This window comes from Scyliorhinus torazame, chromosome 3 (genome assembly GCF_047496885.1).
Source record: "Scyliorhinus torazame isolate Kashiwa2021f chromosome 3, sScyTor2.1, whole genome shotgun sequence".
NCBI lineage: Eukaryota > Metazoa > Chordata > Chondrichthyes > Carcharhiniformes > Scyliorhinidae > Scyliorhinus > Scyliorhinus torazame.
Genome location: NC_092709.1, coordinates 51,119,733 through 51,139,173, shown reverse-complemented (window position 1 = coordinate 51,139,173; position 19,441 = coordinate 51,119,733). Strand labels below are relative to the sequence as shown.

Below are 19,441 nucleotides of genomic sequence, written 5' to 3'. Positions count from 1 at the left end.
AAAGTCCAACAGGTTTGTTTCGAATCACTAGCTTTCGGAGCACTGCTCAGGATTCACCTGAGGAAGGAGCAGTGCATCGAAAGCTAGTGATTCGAAACAAACCTGTTTACCGCACTGCCTTGGCTCTAAGACTTAGAAACTTGTTTGTTGTAAACGTAGTCTCCAGGTGGCTGAAAACTGGCTTGTCCACTTTGAGACTGTTAAATGGTATCTGCCGCTCCTGGATTTTCAGGGTCTGAACAGTTACACCTTTGTTCTTTGATTATTCCTTCTGTTTATTCGGTTAAGTGCCCCCATCAACTTTCTTGACTACACATTTAAGATATGTTTATATCAGGGACGTTTCCAATCACCTATAATCTGTTTCTCCTCCAAAAACTATTCACACTTGATGATTATCTGAACTGCCATTCTAAACTCATTATTAGGAGACACATACAAATGGAGGCACCTTTGAATACTGTCTACTGCTGTCTCCAGTCAGGTTTATGACAGATTAAACAGGCTTTTCACCTATGCTGAAGAGTGCACGTATGGTGATAATATATTCATTCTGACTAAAATTTGACTATAGAGGCATGGCTTGTGCAATGTTGGTAAGTCTCAGTTGTGTATGTTTGAGCAGGAGGTGTTTGCATTTAGTCAGAATTTGCATACAATGGCTATGACCTACTAATGTTGGTGTACAACCCATACTACTTGCAGAAAGGCAAGTTATTTGTTGCATTTTGGCAAATAGCTAGAATTGCTTTTCAGTTAATTTTTACAGTTTATTTTCTTTACTGTTTTTATTGTAATACTTTGCTAACCTTTGTTTAATTTTTATGTATTTCTAAGGGTTACTTGATTGGCAATCATTTACCCAAAGATGACCTGCTTGACATTGCACGTTACTGCCAGCATTATTGCTTACTACCCCTTGCAGCAGAGCGAAGGATTGGTCAGCTCATCATTTGGCGTGAGACGTTTCCATGTAGACACCTTTTTTCAAGTCACAAACCGATCATCGAGGATTATCAAGAGCCAAAAGGAAGATACTTTTTACTAATTGTTGGTTTGGTATGCATTAAATTATCTTTATACTTTTTTCTTCCATGTAATTTAGGATCGTTCCAATTCAAGCAAGTAAACAAATGTTATTCTTCATATATTATTGGGCTATTGACCTTCCTGTGTTTATTCAGTTCTCCTCTTCTTGAGTTCTCTGCCCGAAGGCAGGTCGAACCGATGGTGCCACAACCTTCACTATGGGTAGGGGAAGGAGACGGGTCCGGAATCCGCTACAACCAGAATGGGGATCAAACTCTGTGCTCTTCGCACCAATCTGATCTACAGTCAGAGTTGCTGTGGCACCATATGCTTTTATGTGCATATTGTAACCTGAAGCTATGGATAATGATGGTAGAGGTGCCAATTTTTTCCATCACATGGCTAACTAGGAATCTCCCCCAATTTTACTGCCTGCCCTCGGCATATGCTGAAAGGATTTGCCGACTAAGTCATGCGAGCATTTAGTGGAATAATTTACTGCTGTTATTTTTAGAGTTGACTTTGTACTAGCCAGAATACCACAACCATTGGTTGCTTTTGAGTTAGTGTTACTCCTCTGCTCTTTTCCCAAAGCTCCTGAAGTCTTCTTTTGATCAATGGAATTTGGACCTTTTTATTAATATTTGATAAGATTGGATAGTTTTTGAAATGCAAAAATTAATTAAGACTTTAATCTCTTTAGAGGCACTTGATGATGTGTGTGCTGCTGGAAGCAGGAGGTTGTGCTTCCAAAATACATGGAAATCCAGGGCCGGACAGTGTTTATGTTGATCAAGTTAAATCAACTTTACTTCAGCTTGAGGGACTAGAAGCCAGTATACAAGATAGGCTGGATAGCTCCTCCACTGCAAGCCTGTCATGTGCTGATTGGTTCCTTCCTTCTTCTCGTGACAAATTTGAAAGTATCAGCAGCTCTCCTATCATCAACAAGTTGCAAGGTACAACTAAATCAGCTCAATCATCAACAAGTCGCAGGACACTATTTGGAGACTCCAACCTAAGGATGCAGAAATCTAGTCCTCCAAGGAGCAATAGTGCATCTGAAAGTGGTGGTGAAAGACATGGAGATGCTGGTTCCTTCAGTATGAACTTTAGTCCGCATTTCACATTAGATACAATCAAGAAACAACCTCAAAGGGAATCCCAAGGTTCTTGTGCAACTGAGGGCAGTGGAAGTGTATTTAAGGTAAGGGATAAAAAATCTGATGAAGTATATAATCATGAAATTTAGGTGTAGAATTTACTTATTTCGGTATTCTCCAACTCCTCAATTATTATAATCAAAACAGACCAGAGATTCACGGTCTCTGACCATGGAAAGCCACTGTCATCTGAGTAAGTGGAGAGGAATTCCGGGTAGAACCTGGTTCCAGTGGGTACCCATCACTTTTTTTTTTTCCTTTGTGAAATTCCAGTGTGATTGGGGAGGACATCAAAAAGGAGGAGGTGCAATGTCATAAGCAAAAAATACCACCAATCCCAAGAGAAGCTGGCCAGTCCATCCACTCCTTGTCTGACCCAGAGCAATGAATTGCTGCTGAGAAATGAGCAACTGTTGTTTTCTTTCATCTTTCTAAACAATAATAGGATGTTTGGCTGGAATCCATGTGTCCGTTCCCCCCCCTCCCCAACTCCTCCACTGTAGTGAGCTCCATTACTCTTAACGATCCGGGCAATTATACTACCTTTTGCAGGACAGGATGCAGAATTGTGTTGAGTTTGGTGACTCAAGTACACAAGTCTTGATAGATTTTCAGACAATTATTTTCTTTGCGTTTGTCTGTGGTGCATTACAAACAGAACCTGAAGCTGTTAAAGGAGGTGTACATCTAGATTCCTAACATGCAGTTCTGCCAGTACAAGGAATACGGTCCAGAACACTTCAATATCAACATGGTTAACTTTGTGTATGTCTGCTCAGTGATACTTTTGAGTATAAACACCTCCACTTCCTTTTCATTCTTCCCCAATTGGCTTTAGTCAGGGTTGGGGAGAGGAACATCCTGTTGCTACGGCAGAGAGGGTAAGTTTTTTTTTTAAAGTTTGTTTATTTTCAGTGCCATCATATCTGCTACTTCCTATCACTGGCCTTAAACCCAAGGTTAGCCATAGCATTTCTCTTTCTGCTTGTTTCTAACTCCCTGTCAGTTCAAACCTTGGTTTCCAATTTCTGTTTGTTTTGCCCACATTGTAGCAGTTCCCAGGTGATTTATCCATTCTGCACCTTGACTAGGGTCAGGTACTGCCTCCCAGCCAGTACATTCTTTCATCAAGGGCGACACGGCGCAGTGGTTAGCAATGAGGGCCCGGGTTTGATCGTGGCCCCTGGTCACTCTCCGTGTGGAGTTTGCACATTCTCCCCGTGTTTACGTGGATCTCACCCCCACAACCCAAACATGGGAGTCAGGGAAAGTCCCAGAGGATTAGAAAATCGCTGTTGTAACCCCCCTGTTCAAGAAGGGAACAAGGAAAAAGATGGAAAATTATAGGCCAATTAGCCTAACCTCGGTTGTTGGCAAGATTCTAGAATCCATTGTTCAGGATGAGATTTCTAAATTCTTGGAAGTGCAGGGTCAGATTAGGACAAGTCAGCATGGATTTAGTAAGGGGAGGTCGTGCCTGACAAACCTGTTCGAGTTCTTTGAAGAGATAACAAATAGGTTAGACCAAGGAGAGTCAATGGATGTTATCTATCTTGACTTCCAAAAGGCCTTTGATAAGGTGCCTCACGGGAGACTGCTGAGTAAAATAAGGGCCCATGGTATTCGAGGCAAGGTACTAACATGGATTGACGATTGGCTGTCAGGCAGAAGGCAGAGAGTTGGGATAAAAGGTTATTTTTCGGAATGGCAACCGGTGACGAGTGGTGTCCCGCAGGGTTCGGTGTTGGGGCCACAGCTGTTCTCTTTATATATTAACGATCTAGATGACTGGACTGGGGGCATTCTGGCTAAGTTTGCCGATGATACAAAGATAGGTGGAGGGGCAGGTAGTATGGAGGAGGTGGGAAGGCTGCAGAAAGATTTAGACAGTTTAGGAGAGTGGTCCAAGAAATGGCTGATGAAATTCAACGTGGTCAAGTGCGAGGTCTTGCACTTTGGAAAAAAGAATAGAGGCATGGACTATTTTCTAAACGGTGACAAAATTCATAATGCTGAAGTGCAAAGGGACTTGGGAGTCCTAGTCCAGGATTCTCTAAAGGTAAACTTGCAGATTGAGTCCGTAATTAAGAAAGCAAATGCAATGTTGTCATTCATTTCAAGAGGCTTGGAATATAAAAGCAGGGATGTACTTCTGAAGCTTTATAAAGCATTAGTTAGGCCCCATTTCGAATACTGTGAGCAATTTTGGGCCCCACACCTCAGGAAGGACATACTGGCACTGGAGCGGGTCCAGCGGAGATTCACACGGATGATCCCAGGAATGGTAGGCCTAACATACGATGAACGTCTGAGGATCCTGGGATTATATTCATTGGAGTTTAGGAGGTTGAGGGGAGATCTAATAGAAACTTACAAGATAATGAATGGCTTAGATAGGGTGGATGTAGGGACGTTGTTTCCATTAGCAGGGGAGACTAGGACCCGGGGGCACAGCCTTAGAATAAAAGGGAGTCACTTTAGAACAGAGATGAGGAGAAATTTCTTCAGCCAGAGAGTGGTGGGTCTGTGGAATTCATTGCCACAGAGGGCGGTGGAGGCCGGGACGTTGTGTCTTTAAGACAGAAGTTGATAAATTCTTGATTTCTCGAGGAATTAAGGGCTATGGAGAGAGAGCGGGTAAATGGAGTTGAAATCAGCCATGATTGAATGGTGGAGTGGACTCGATGGGCCGAATGGCCTTACTTCCGCTCCTATGTCTTATGGTCTTATGTTCTGGGTAGATGAATTGGCCACGCTAAATTGCCCCTTAATTGGAAAAAAAAAAATTGGGTACTCTAAATTAATTTTAAAAAACATTATTTCTTCATGTTCTAACCTGGATTTTGTGATGAATATAAAAATTGATATACATTATATTTCATATTTGTGGTGGCAATGTTATTAAAAAACCTGGTTTAAAATGCATAAAGACGGGTAGCATGGTGGCACAGTGGTTAGCATTGTTGCCTACGGCGTTTGAGGACCCGGGTTTGAATCCTGGCCCTGAGTCACTGTCCGTGTGGAGTTTGCACATTCTCCCCGTGTCTGCGTGGGTTTCGCCCCCACAACCCAAATGATGTGCAGGATAGGTGGATTTGTCACGCTACATTGCTCCTTAATTGGAAAAAATAATTGGGTACTCTAAATTTATTTATTTTTAAAATGCATAAACACAATGGGTTTACTAAAGCTGTAATTAAAGAGTCGTAAAAGGTGAGGTAATCATTGATTCAAACCACTTGGTTACAGATAAAGGGTTAATGCAATAGTGATTTGATTGCTGGAGATTCCCTGGAGTGTAGATAATTTGAGGGAGTGGTGTTTAGTCCGAGCAAAGCAGGCCATGGAACTTAGTGGGATACTGAGGATCTAATTATTAGGTGGGGCGTGGTCTGTCTGTAGTTTTGTAGACAGCAGTTTTGCCAAATGCTATTGGGTTGAGCAGAAGTGTACTGGATCTGCTCTTGAAAGGGAATCTTTTCATAGGTCCGCTAAGTAACCTGCTTTGTTAACTTTATTTTTAAGGGGCAATTGAACTGTGTTAAAACCTAACCTAACATTGGTAATTGGGTTGCTTAATTGGAATTAGCGACAGATGTAGATAGTAAGCTCACGTTTTTCCTTTTATTTAAGAATTGTTTAACTGAAAATTGTAAAGCTATTTTTTTGATAATGTGGTTAATTCTTGTTCAAATTAAAGTTTGTTTTAACATAAAGATACCTATTAGTCCGAGTCGTCACTCCTGGGGTGAAGTATCCTTTCCTCACAATTTTACAAATTAAGAAATTGTTGGAGTTCTCGTCTGGTATTCTAACAACAGTTGGGGTCTGGTTCAGTATCCTAACAATTTTATAAAAAGTTATAAAGAAAAGCATATGGGAAGTGCAAGACAAATGGAAAAGGAGATGAAAAAATTCTAATTACTCTGTTATATGTGATATATTTTGTAACAGCAGCAATGGTTCCAACTCTGTGGAGCATCACCATGCTTATCAGTAGAAATTCAGTGTGGGCTAAAATATTCAGTACTCGGATATTTTTCAAGTAAAGCAATGCTCGTAATTTTTTAGCTGATTACACTTGCATATAAAGGTAGCTGTTAAAGATGTTTACTGTTTATCTTTCAGTAGATTTACAAGTAATGAATTTGTTAAAAAAACAAATGCAATTTCAGAGCAAGAAGAAACAAAACTTTCCTAATCCGTTTTACCTGGGAAGCATGAAAAAAAGCCTTTCTGAGACCGAGACTGAGGAAATGTTGAGTATAACAAAGTAAGTTTAAAACTGTTTATTAAATATTTTTGATGCACTTTCTTTTATGCTTTCATAAATAAAAATGTACTGTGGCATTTCCTTTTAATTTCCATACTTGGTCTCAGTTTCTCTTTTCACTGTTCATTGTTTTGTTTATATCTAGAACAAGAGCCTGATATGAGTACCCTTTGTGATGTGAGATGTATAAATGATATTCTTGATATGTACTTCTAGTGGATACTCTTGTGAATTTAAAATAGTGTATGTGCTATGCAAGAGTTAAAGGTACTAAATTCCAGGTTTTAAATGTAACACATGAGTTTATGCACTTGTCGAGCTACATTTAAAAAAAAACTGTACCTAAAACATAGTATATAGATTGGATTTGTTTATTGTCACGTGTACCAAGGTACAGTGGAAAGTATTTTTTCTGCGAGCAGCTCAAACAGATCATTTAATACACGAAAAGAAAAGAAAATATAAAGAAAATGCATAATAGGGCAACACAAGGTGTACAATGTAAATACATGGACACCGGCATCAGGTGAAGCATACTGGAGTATAATATCAATCAGGTCAGTCCATAAGAGCGTCGTTTAGGTGACTGGTAACAGCGGGGAAGAAGCTGTTTTTGAATCTGTTCGTGCGTGTTCTCAGACTTTTGTATCTACCGCCCGATGGAAGAAGTTGGAAGAGTGAGTAAGCCGGGTGGGAGTCTTTGATTATGCTGCCCGCTTTCCCCAGGCAGCGGGAGGTGTAGATAGTCAATGGATGAGATGTAGGTTTGTGTGATGGACTGGGCTGTGTTCACGACTCTCCAGTTTCTTTGTGGTCTTGGGCTGAGCAGTTACCATACCAGGCTGTGATGCAGCCAGATAGGATGCTTTCTATGGTGCATTTGTAAAAGTTGGTAAGAGTCAATGTGGACATGCCAAATTTCCTTCGTTTCCTGAGGAAGTATAGATGTTGGATGTCTCCAATTGGATGTTAAAGAGGAAACTATCCCATGATACTTTGAAGAGAAGAAATGGATACGAAGCAATCATCGAAGACCTGGGGAAAATGGTCAAAGTGTAATCAAAAGGAAAAGTTTTGCAGTTGATAGAAAGATTTTTGAGGTAACTGTGTGGAAGAGGTAACTGAAATGAAATGAAAATGAAAATCGCTTATTGTCAAATGAAGTTAGTGAAAAGCCCCTAGTCTCCACATTCCGGCGCCAGTTCGGGGAGGCTTCTACGGGAATTGAACTGTGCTGCTGGCCTGCCTTGGTCTGCTTTAAAAGCCAGCGATTTAGCCCAGTGTGCTAAACCAGCCCCTAACTGTAAGAATGCAATCAGCAGCTTAGACAAATTGTACTTTGTTATCAGTAGAACTGTACATATGCAGGCGCAGGCCAATAAAAAATTGTTGGAAAGGCTTTTCGATAGGTTCTTGACTATTAAGGAGATTAGGGGTTATGGGGAAAAAGCAGGAAAATGGGGATGAGAAAAATATCAGCTATGATTGATTGGCAGAGCAGGCTCGATGGGCTGAATGGCCTAATTCTGCTCCTATGTCTTATGGTCTAAAGTGGGAACAGGATAAGGGGATAAGGGTAAATGAAACTTAATGTGGGTAGGGTATAGGCAACAGATGTTTTTGATATGCTGAAGTTTACAGAGGTTGGTGGGTCAGGGACTGGCCTGGGGAACATTTGAATATTGGTCTTTGAAGATTACAAAGTCATGGATAAGATTTTCAGCAGCAGATCTCCAGCAAATTGGAAAACATATGGAAATGGAGGTCAGGAAAAGACCAGTTGCTCTATTTGGCCAGTTCATTTTCGAACAATCCAAAGACAGTTAGTGAGCGGTTTTGACAGAGGGGGGAATGCCAACTAGCACTTGATTGGTGCAACCAGAACTGATAATGGCTTGTGGAACTGGTGTGTCAGATATAGTTGAAATCTCTTGAACTTGAGGAAGTGAAAGTGAGGGCCACACTGGGGAACCAGAGTGCGAGAGAAAGGGTTTTACGGGGAACTAAGAGTGTCAAGGGTGTAGTTGAGGGAGCAGTTATGTAAATTTGCACTTCAAGTATTGTGCCAAATGGAGGGTGAAAGGTTAGGTAGTTCAAAGTTTGAAAAAAGATTTTCATGGGGCAAAATTGGAAGGAAATGGGGGAGGGATACAAGGATATCATCAGAGATGGCTTAATCTATAATAAGGATAATGGGCGTAAAGCAGCCACAAGAGGTGTCAAAATTGAGGAGACAACCATGAATATAAATTAATGAATTGGGAGAGCATGAGGCCCTTTGAGCCTGCTTCACCATTTGAGAAGATCAATGCTGTTCTGATTGTGGTCTCAAAATAGGTAGGAGAGTTTGTATGGAAGGAGAGATTAATGAAGGGCAGGATGACCAGCTCAAAACAAGAAGACCAGAAGATTTGGAATGGAAATTAAATCAATGAAGATGAGTAATCACCTGTTGCAGAGGCTGAAGAAGGAACGGAGAAAGGATAATGAAGTGAAAAATTTGGGATGAAGCTGGTGGGATGTGGGGATATCAGGAGGGGTGGGGGGGCAGGAGAAAATAAGGATTATAAAGGAATGATGAGGTGGAATAAGACAAGGTGCTTGAAAGAGAAAGTTTCGGAAGGGGACCACTTGGCATAATTTGGTGAAGATGTGTCGCCCATTTCGGCAGTTTAGTTGGAAATGGCAGTGGAAAGTATAGCCATACAGGAGGCTTCGGTAAGGGCAAATTGTTGTCATATATGAACCACGTTTTTGTTGAAACCATGATCTGCAATAAGGTCATGGATGGCAGTAATAGAAGTCAAATCAAGATGGGCAATGTTTCTTCAAAATTATGGGGATTAAAGTTGATCCGGGCATAAACAAGATTGGAAGCTCTTTCCAGGACAAATAGGATAACAGGATTTCACATTATCTAATACTGCCCGAGAGTACTTAGGGAGGGGGTTGAAGTTGGAGCAAATTGCGGACACAGAAAGAAAGGATGACAAATGTGTAGAAATCAAAAATTCCATAGGTCTTCACAGTTTGAGGCAAGGAAGGAGTAGGCAATATGGTTTTATTTTTGAGCCTGAGTTTGTCCTTGCCCTGCAGCATGATCCTGATGTAGTTGAAGGATCTGCTGGAAAGAACGAATGCAGTGCATCCTGAGATGGTCAAGTGCACAAGTATTTAACGTTTAAATGTGAGAAAATTGTGAAACTCATATCAGGAAGCAACAGTGAAGGTCTGAGACCATTGGGGATTTGGTGATGATCAGTGATCAAAAGCAGAGCTAAGAAAACGGTTAATTGCATTAACATTGGTAACGATATGTAATGCACACTCAAACCTGAAGACAGTTAGGAATTACCTTGCTGATGAGCAAGTATGGGGTTTAGAAGTCTGTGAGATTTCCTATGGTGACACTGTTGAGTAAAGCCTTGAAAGCTGTGAAGCCTTGCATAATGGCACGGTTCAATGGGTGTTCTTTGGTCTGGGTCTCCGAAAATTAAAATAACCTGGCTTAGAAGCTAAGTGAAGAGGATCTTGGAGATACAAATTCAATGTGAGACTTGAGAGTGCAATGAATAATGCTTTTAATGAACATGTGGAGGTGATGCAAAGTTAGTGCTTCAGTGTAGAGTTAGCAAGGATTATCTTGAGTTAAGACTGACAGTGGAGGGGTAGTGATGAATGTTTGAGAGCACAACTATATAAATGGCATCCTTGTCAATGATTTTAATGTTAAGCACTTTCTCAAATGAAAATTTAATATTGCTTATTTAGACTAAATGCCCAAGAAATTTGTATCAAACTTGTTGAAGATCTACTATCTCCTGTTTTTCAGGTTGACGTCAGGCTCAGAAAACACTCTATTTTATTACATTTCTTTAGAAACAGTACAAGGAATATTCCTAGCACCCACACATACAGATATTACACAGCTGAATGGTTCAGTTCACTCACAGCTAATCAAAAACTTCCATCGTTGTTGCTTATCAATACGGTCAGTCTTTCAACAGACCTTGGACAAACAGGTGAGGCTGCTTAAATTATATAGTAATTGGGTTTATATTAGTATTTGTAGCATACATACTGCTATGGGTAAACTTACCTGGTGATTCAAACAGCTGAGTGATACAGTGGAGTGGTCTAGCAACCAATCCTTTCGTTTAGTTTGAATCCAGCCCAAATAGATAGGATGGATGTATCCTCATTTTCTTGGTTGTGAATTTCCAAAATGATAATTCAATCCAGTGCTGTTGTAATGGATGCTGGTCCAGGGCAAAACACTGCCCACAACAACATTTGGCAATCTTAATCCAAAGACTCTGCTTCCACCACCTTTTGAGGAAGAGAGTTCCAAAGACTCATGACCCTCATCTCTGTTTTACATGGGCAACTCCTTATTTTTAAACAGTGACCCCTAGTTCTAGATTCTCCGACAAGAGGAAACATCCTCTCCACAGCCACCCTGTCGAGACCCCTCAGGACCTTATATGTGTCAATCAAACTGCCTCTTACTCTTCTAAACTCCAGCGGATACAAGCTTGGCCTGTCCTCATAAGACAATCCACTCATTCCAAGTATATTTCTGGTAAAATCTTCCTTTAATTTGTCCATTTAATTACAAAGTGTTACCAACTTTAGTGATCTTCCTTTATTTACTCTGGTACATATGAGTTACTGCTATAGTACAGGAAATTATCATATGATCTGTCAAGTATTCAATTAGGTAGGGCAGCACGGTCGCACAGTGGTTAGCACAGTTGCTTCACAGCTTCAGGGTTCCAGGTTCGATTCCCGGCTTGGGTCACTGTCTGTACGGAGTCTGCATGTTCTCCCTGTGTGCGTGGGTTTCCTCCGGGTGCTCCGGTTTCCTACCACAGTCCAAAGATGTGCAGGTTAGGTGGATTGGCCTGATAAATTGCCCCTAGTGTCCAAAAATGTTAGGTGGGGTTACGGGGTTAGGGTGGAGGCGTGGGGTGCTCTTTCCAAGGGCTGGTGCAGACTCGATGGGCCGAATGGCCTCCTTCTGCTCTGTAAATTCTATGACGTTCACCTGGTATGGAGAATAGTGTGTGTGAGGGCCAATACCAGATTTTAACTGTGTGCTTCTGAATTAAACAACTTACAGCTTCCTGCTGTAAGTGATTTCTCTTCAGAAGTTGTGAAATATCCATAAAGATTACTTCTGTGCACTAAGCTATAACATCTGTGCTACCCTTTGATAAGTCCATTGTCATCATTTCAGTCTTAGAACCAGGCATGTGAATAAGCTAAAAAAAATGTTTAAATCTTTTAGTATTTGAAGACGTGCATTGTAATTTGCAGAGTAAAATCTGATGGATAACCACTATGATTTTTATGAATATATTTTAATAGGAAAGGAAATACCCAGATATTATCTACAATTCAAGTCAAATGAATCTCCGGAAAAGTAGCTCAGGACTTGGCCCAGTGAAGGAACATGGTGTCTTATTCCAGTATAGCCCTGAAAACTGGATTGATCAAAAGAAACCACCGCCTATCATGTCCTATTGGGTTGTTGGGTGAGTTAGCATTACCTTGATCAATAACTATCCTGTTTGGAGTTCTAATTTTTTAGTTTGTTTTTTGTTGCCGAATTGCTCATCTCTTAGTTATAATGGAAACATCCATGGTGACTAAACGTCAAAAGATCCCTGAAATTTTCTTCACTATGTATAATACAGAAACATGCTTTTCAGCCCAACTGGCCCCTTGTATTTATGCTTCGCATAAAAGTGTTCTCCGACCTCCATTCCATCTGCTTCATATCAGCGTTTCAGCAAATCTTTCTATTCTCTTTTCTCCCATTACTCAAGATTGTTTTTTGGAAATATCTAGGCTCAATCATTTGCCTCAATCATTTCCTACATCAGTGAATTCTACATTCTAACACCTCTTGGGTAAAAAAATGAGTCCTTGTTTCTTTCTTGGTATTCATGGCTCCTAGTTTTAACATATTTCAGAAGTGGATCCATTCTCTCTACATTTACACTGCCCAACCAATTCATAATTTTAAAGTCCTCCATCAGGTCACCTGTATGCCTTTTTAAAAAACAATCTTTTCAGTCATTTGGTTTAACTGGAATCACAGTTCTTCTGTGGTTTTTGTATGTTTTTTGTTCCTTCTGCAGTTCTCCTGTGTCATTTTAATAGTATGGAAACTGGAATTGCACTTTAGTGCTATCTGACCAAATTTAGCATAACTTTGACTACTTTTGAATTTTATGCCCTGCAATAAATCCGAATACTGCTAGCATTTCTAATTATTTTTCTGACCTGAGGGTTTACTTTCAATAATTTATTCACCCGTGTCTTAGATCCCTTTGCTCTTCTATTTGCTACTTTTTAAATTTTCAAGTGTGTACATGATGTACTTTGATAGGAGAAATAAAATCATTGTTGTTGATAGAGGCGCCTGTCCTGCAAACTCAAAATATTGCCATGGGTCTTCATGTGACTGAAGAGGCAATTCACGACCTGAAGATCTTTAAGCACATGGAGCAGGACATCCCATGTGGTAGTGGAATATTGAGTGTGGGATTTGCTTTCTTTTCTTTCCAATGTTCTGCCATTTTGCCTAATCATTGTTCAATGGTCCTCCCATAGAATCCAAAGGTGTGGCTGAGGCACTGTTGATGTAATTTCTCTGGCACTCTGTGCCGCTAATACATAATCCAGGTCTCACTACAGTACAGGGGTGTGATGATGACAACTGCTCTGAATACTAGGACTTTTGTTGACTTGCGGAGATCTTTGTTGTCAAACACACGCAGCGGGGTTCTCCCTTCTGGGGGACTAAGTCCCTACGCAGGCGGGAGAACCGGCGTCAACAGCCCCCGAAAGTGCGGAATTCTCTGCACTCTGCAACCGGAGGGGTTGGCAATACTCCAGCCGGCGCCGAAGGGACTGCGCGAGTTCACGCATGCGGCAAAGGGCCAGCATGATCTCGCACTTGCGCGGAACCGCCGCCGTGGTTCTGCGCATGCGCAGTCCGACCGGTGTATTTTGGCGCATGCGCAGGGGGTTCTCTTCTCCGCGCCGGCCACGGCGGAGTCCTACAGGGGCCGGTGCGGAAGGAAGAAGTGCCCCCACGGAACAGGCCCGCCTGCAGATCGGTGGGCCCCGATCACCGGCCAGGCCACTGTACCCCCCCCCCCCCCCCCCCCCCCCGAGGACCGCCCCCGCCGACTTACCTGCCACGGTACGTGAGGTGAGTGATTCACGCTGGCGGAACTGGCCAAAAACGGACGTCCGCTCGGCCCATTGGGGCCGGGAGAATTGCCAGGGTGGCCGCTGCCAACTGCCCCCGACCGGCTTGGCGTGAATCCCGCCCCCGCCGCAAAAAAGGCGGCGGAGAATACGGCAGCTGGCGTCGGGGCGGGATTCGTGCCGCCCCCGGGGATTCTCTGACCTGGCAGGGGTAGGAGAATCCCGCCCACTGTTGCAGTTTGTAGAAGACTGTACTAGCACAGCCTATCCAGGGTTGGATCTCCTCATCAATGGTGATCTTCTGAGAGAGCTGGCTGTCATGGCCTGGGAAGTGCTCAATATATTCTGGAGCCTCTCCTTCAATATATATGAGAGTGGAATATTTGGATGACCAGGTATGGGCTGAAGGGCAGGCTGAGTTTCTTATGTGCAGAATTGGAGAGATTGAGAGTCATTTCAAGTAGATCACTGTAGAATGCAGTGATCCGCAAATTGATGTCTATGGGGGTGAGTTTATTTTGGTCATGGAGGTGACCGAGGTTAGAGATTTCCATCTAGACAGTGTTTCATACTGACACCAGAGCATGATTGACAGTTACTGAGGTGACAAGCAACTTGTAAATATTATTGGGGGTTATCACACAGCCTTGCTTGACTCCAGTCTGGATTTTGAAGGCATCAGTTTCAGACCTCCCACTCAAGATAGTTGCATTTTTATCATCATGAAGCAATTGCTGGATTGTGTTGAAGCTCCTTGGACATCCAAAAGCATAGTCCACAGAACATCATGATATACTGAGCCAGATACTTTGGTCTGGTTGATGAAATCAATGACAGTGTTTTGTTCTCAACGCTTTCCTTAGATTTGTCTTACAACAAAGACCATGGGTGGGATTTTCCATAAAACCCACTGCGTGTTTCACTGCGGTGGAGGCAGCCCGTCATTGGCCGTCGGTGGGATCTTCTGGTCCTGTCCTGCCATTGTCAATGAGGTTTCCTGTGAATGCACTCCTCACTGCCGGGAATCCCATGGCTTGACACACCGTCAACGGGACCGGAAATCCTGTTGGCATGAAATCCCATCAGTGCGAATGGCCCATCTCAGCGGTTCCTCTGGAAGGACTAAAGCCACACTGCCTTTTGTGAGGATAGGAAGTAGATGATTCAGGGGAATGTGTGTCCAGGCATTTCGATACTTTCGACCACATGATTTAGCTGCAAAATCTGTAGAATGACTGGATGGAGTCTTGATGTAAAGTTGAAGACTTCACCTGAATACCGTCGGGACCGCAGGCTTTGGTTTTGTTTCATCTGTTCGATTGATTCTTGCAGCTCTCCCCTTGATTGAGGTTCACCTGTAGATTTTATCACAGGGTACGAGTATCAGCTGCCACTATGGATTCAGTTGAAATATTTGTTCCAGCATTGACAGATGGCATTGTCGCCCTTAAGAAGCAGTGTCCCCCACTTGTTCCTTCAGCTGCCCCGCCCCAAAAAGGCAGGTCTCACTGAGGCCAGCAGTATCAATTTGGAATCCTGAATGTTCACGTCATACCATTGCAATTCCTCTTTCCTGATGGTCAATCTTCAGATTATCCATGAGTATTCTAACATTCTAAATTGCAAAATTTAGAGTTTTTTTTCTTTGACTACAATGATGGTCATCCCGCACGGTGTAGTTTCCCCAGCCAAGTGAAAGTGGAACATCCTATTTTAGGACCCATTTTAGTCCCGCCCCCATTTAGGATGAGTAGAGGGTATTGTAAAGAATACTGTTCAGTCTCCGATGCTGCTGTCCAATGGCACCTCTGTTCCAACATAGGTATCCAATGACCTTCATGCATCTGTCACTTGCCTCGAGTCTCCCAGGTTCACGTCTCTCTCCCGGTTGGCAATCCCCCATCACCACAAGACTTTTCAAGAAACGGTGATAGAAGCCTGGGTGTGGCGGCGCAATGGTTAGCACTGCTGCCTCACGCACCAAGGACCTGGGTTCACCTGGTCCCGAGTCACTGTCGGTGTGGAGCTTGCACATTCTCCCTGTGTCTGCGTGGGTTTCACCCCCACAACCCAAAGATGTACAGGGTAGCTGGATTGGCCATGCTAAATTGCCCCTTAATTGGAAAAAAATAATTGGGTTCTCAAAATTTATATATTTTTTAAAAGCCTGCATGTGATGACTGAGACCATCTTGCTGCTCAAGCCTTTTTCCGCCGTTTGGTGGATGCAGGAAGAGTGTTGGACACTTGTGTTGGAACAGTTTAAAAACATCACCACACATTTCTATGTTAAAATTTATCTGTTGCGTAACTGCTCATTATGCATGCCCTCTAATGTCCTTGTATTTTTCCTCATAGTTAGCTGCGCTCCCCAGTTCTGCTATCATCTGCAGATTTTGATATTGTGAAACTTACTCTCAAGTCCAAATCATTAATGAAAATCATGAGTGAATTTTACTGCACCTCTGCTGGTAGGATCTCTGTTCCTGCCGGGGGCAGTGGAGCTTGTAACGGTTCACTGGATTTTACGGCCCTGCGCGATGCGGCCGTAAAATTCCACCCTATGAATTACAGACACCCCAGCACTGATCTTAGGGAATACCACTTTCTACCTTTCTCCAATCTGAATAGCTACCTTTATCTCTACTCCCTAATTTATAACCAATTTGCTATTCATTCACCAATTATCCCCTGCAAGCCCTAATCTTTGTCAGACATTTACTGTTTGGTACCTTATCAAAGGCCCTTTGGAAAATTGTTCAAGTTAAATTACATCTGAAAAATAGGGTCTTGAATTGTTCTGATGAAAGTTCATCAACCTGAGATGTTAAGTTTGTTTTCTCTCTTCACTGATCCTGTTTGACCTGCTGAGTATTTCCAGCGCTTTCTGTTTTTATTTCATATTTTCAGTATTTGTAGTATTTTTCTTTGCTGTTTAGCTTGAGGTGTTTATTTTCCCCTCCTTTTATAATGTGTTTTAATTTATCGCCCCTAAATTTACCTCCCTATAGTCTCCGTTCACCTTTTCTTCACTGAAAGGACAGTTTAGAACTGATAAGAGTTGCACAAAAGCAATTAACCAGCCCTCTAATTTTCATTCACCACCCTGACTTGGAAATATATCACCGTTCCATCACTGTCGCTGGGGCAAAATCCTGGAACTCCCTCCCTAACAGCACAGTGGGTGTACCTACACCTCGAGGACTGCAGCAGTTCAAGAAGGCAACACGCCACCACCTTCTGAAAGGCAACAAGGGATGGGCAATAAATGCTGGCCTATCTAGCACATCCCATAAATGATTTTTTTTTAAATCTTCCATTGGGGAATGTTTGGCCTTCACTCAGCACTTCCAGACAGCAGCCTAGTTTAGATTGTAATCCAATATAAGAATTGTGAACATAGTCATCTATTTTAAATAGATTGTTATGTGACTTTGAATTTGTCAATTCTCTGGATTTTTTCGACTGCTAACTTATAAGTAATGTTTTGCCAGGGGTTTAAAGGAAACCATGAAAGTATTGTGGATAATACTTGTGTTCAAAAAATTAATTCTTCACATATTGACTCAGCAAATGTATCCAGTCAGTCTAACCTAATCATGCAGATCCAATCTAGATCTAATTCCCAGATCTGTGCTGAGTTAACTGAATTCAGCTGGGATGGTTTAGTTCAATTTGCCTCAGCACTCCTTGATTGGAGATGGACTTGCGTTTTTACTCTTGATTTCTGTTTAGCTACCTTGTTGGAATTATGAATGTCAGGTAATTTGAATCTGAGACCTAAGAGGTAGTGACTTCCTGCTAGGAAAAACCTGCTGAGGGTAGCAGCCAAGGCCGGAAGAAATCCAATAAAGTTTGAAACTTTGTTTGCCTTAAGATATATACTAAATGAATTACTGTTCATATGTAGCAATATTATCTGCTTTATAAGGTCAGAAACAATATAGTAGAATATTACAAAATTCATCCAAATGTCTTTCTTTGCTGTGGTCCTAGTAATAGAAAGCTACTAACAAATTTCAACCTGATTTACTCATTGTATTACAGTCAGTGGAAGAAAACTTAAGATTAATTAAAATCTTCCCTTATTTACGTTAGTGAATTAACCATACCACCACAGATGTTTTAAGCTCCATGTCCAATTTACAGGATGTACATTTACAGGATGCAATTTGTTTCTTCAAGAGTTTATATTTATCATAGTTTGTAAGTAAATGAAGATACCAGTTAAATTTTAGGAATATGTGCCTTCAAAGAGTGACGATATATTGAACTGCATAAACTTTACAGGAATAAAGTTTTGACTTTATGTAAAATTTTTCAGAAGGACTCAGCCATATTTTTGAGTAAAATGTTTTTGTTCATTCCATTGCAGAAGACTTTTTATAGATCCTCATCCTCAAGAGTTTTATGTGTGTTTCCATGATTCTGTGACGGAGATTGCTGTAGAGCTTGCTTTCAGACTCTCATTCGGTTTGATTACGTAATGCAAGTGCTGGTCTGCTTTGACGACAGTTCATTGACGCATTCCAAAATGTATGGAAGAGAAAGAACGTGTAAAACAACATGGTCCATAATTTTTGTTAATAAAACAATTACTCTATATTTATACAATCACTTATATTGCTAACTGAAGTATTCATACAACGATCTTAATGTAATTGTAATTTAAATGAAGGGAATTGATTTGTAATGTGTTCATTTCGTACTGGATTTTGTTTGTTGGACTGTTTATGTAACTGTGAAATTTGTTTTGAACCATTACTTGAAATGGGCCTTTGACAATTAATGCAAAAATGAACTCTGCATAAATATCCCACCTTGATTTATAGATTCCCTGGTTTGCAAAAGGTAATAAATGCAGCAACTAAAACTTATTGACGAACATTGTGTTATTTTGTTCCATATGAGTGACATTAAACAATGAAACAAATCATTCATGCTCCCAGCAAAACTTGACAACATCAATTTGTAGAATTTATTAAGCAAGATATTATATATACTTAACAAAAAGTAGCAAATACAGCATGGAAGTGTCTTCTCCTTCAAGACCCAGATTTCTTGATTGCTGACAGCACAAGCAGACTATTTCCTTTCTTTTCTGAAGTGATGTTGAACTGTGTCACAGAAGAATTACACCACAGAAGCAACAGTTGAACTGTGCCAATGAATACTCTGGATTTTATCCTTATCCTTAACTTTTATCCTTAATTCTGACTATCCCCAATTCCCTTAAGTATTTTCATTAGCTAAGGGTGAGGTCACCTTGTGTCATATCATCTCTGTAAATAGTGACATGTAAATAAGACAAATTTCATTTCCATTAGGTCTCCAGAAGTTAATTACATTGTGAACAATGATACATCTTTAGATACAGATTGCAGCTGTACAAACAATACTACATCCACTTATCAATAATACAAATGTTGTAGACAATTCACATAAACAACCTAACCTATTCCCACAGCTACAAAAACAATAAGTGAAAATGTCCTTAATAATTCTTAGGGGTGGGTGGCACGGTGGCGCACTGCTACCTCACGGCGCTGAGGACCCAGGTTTGATCCCAGCCCCGTGTCACTGTCCGTTTGGAGTTTGCACATTCCGTGTCTGCATGGGTCTCACCCCCACAACCCAAAGATGTGCAGGGTAGGTGGATTGGCCATGTTAAATTGCCCCTTAATTGGGGAAAATAAATAATTGGAACGCTAAATTTATATTTAAAAAAAAATAATTCTTGGAGTATGTCAGGA

The 19,441-nt window shown here is 41.3% G+C and overlaps 1 protein-coding gene across 3 annotated transcripts in view; it reads left to right on the top strand.

The window, feature by feature from the left end:
• The window catches only part of intu (inturned planar cell polarity protein), a 125,927-nt gene extending 107,362 nt beyond the window's left edge, over positions 1-18,565 (top strand). For all 3 annotated transcript variants that reach the window (XM_072495678.1, XM_072495679.1, XM_072495677.1), the window contains 6 exons: positions 838-1,059; positions 1,733-2,236; positions 6,368-6,465; positions 10,298-10,487; positions 11,836-12,002; positions 18,064-18,565. In XM_072495678.1, the coding sequence (XP_072351779.1) occupies positions 838-1,059; positions 1,733-2,236; positions 6,368-6,465; positions 10,298-10,487; positions 11,836-12,002; positions 18,064-18,175 (1,293 nt within the window). In that variant the 3' untranslated portion in view covers positions 18,176-18,565. The remainder of the gene's footprint in view (positions 1-837; positions 1,060-1,732; positions 2,237-6,367; positions 6,466-10,297; positions 10,488-11,835; positions 12,003-18,063) is intronic.
• Positions 18,566-19,441: the final 876 nt, after the last annotated feature.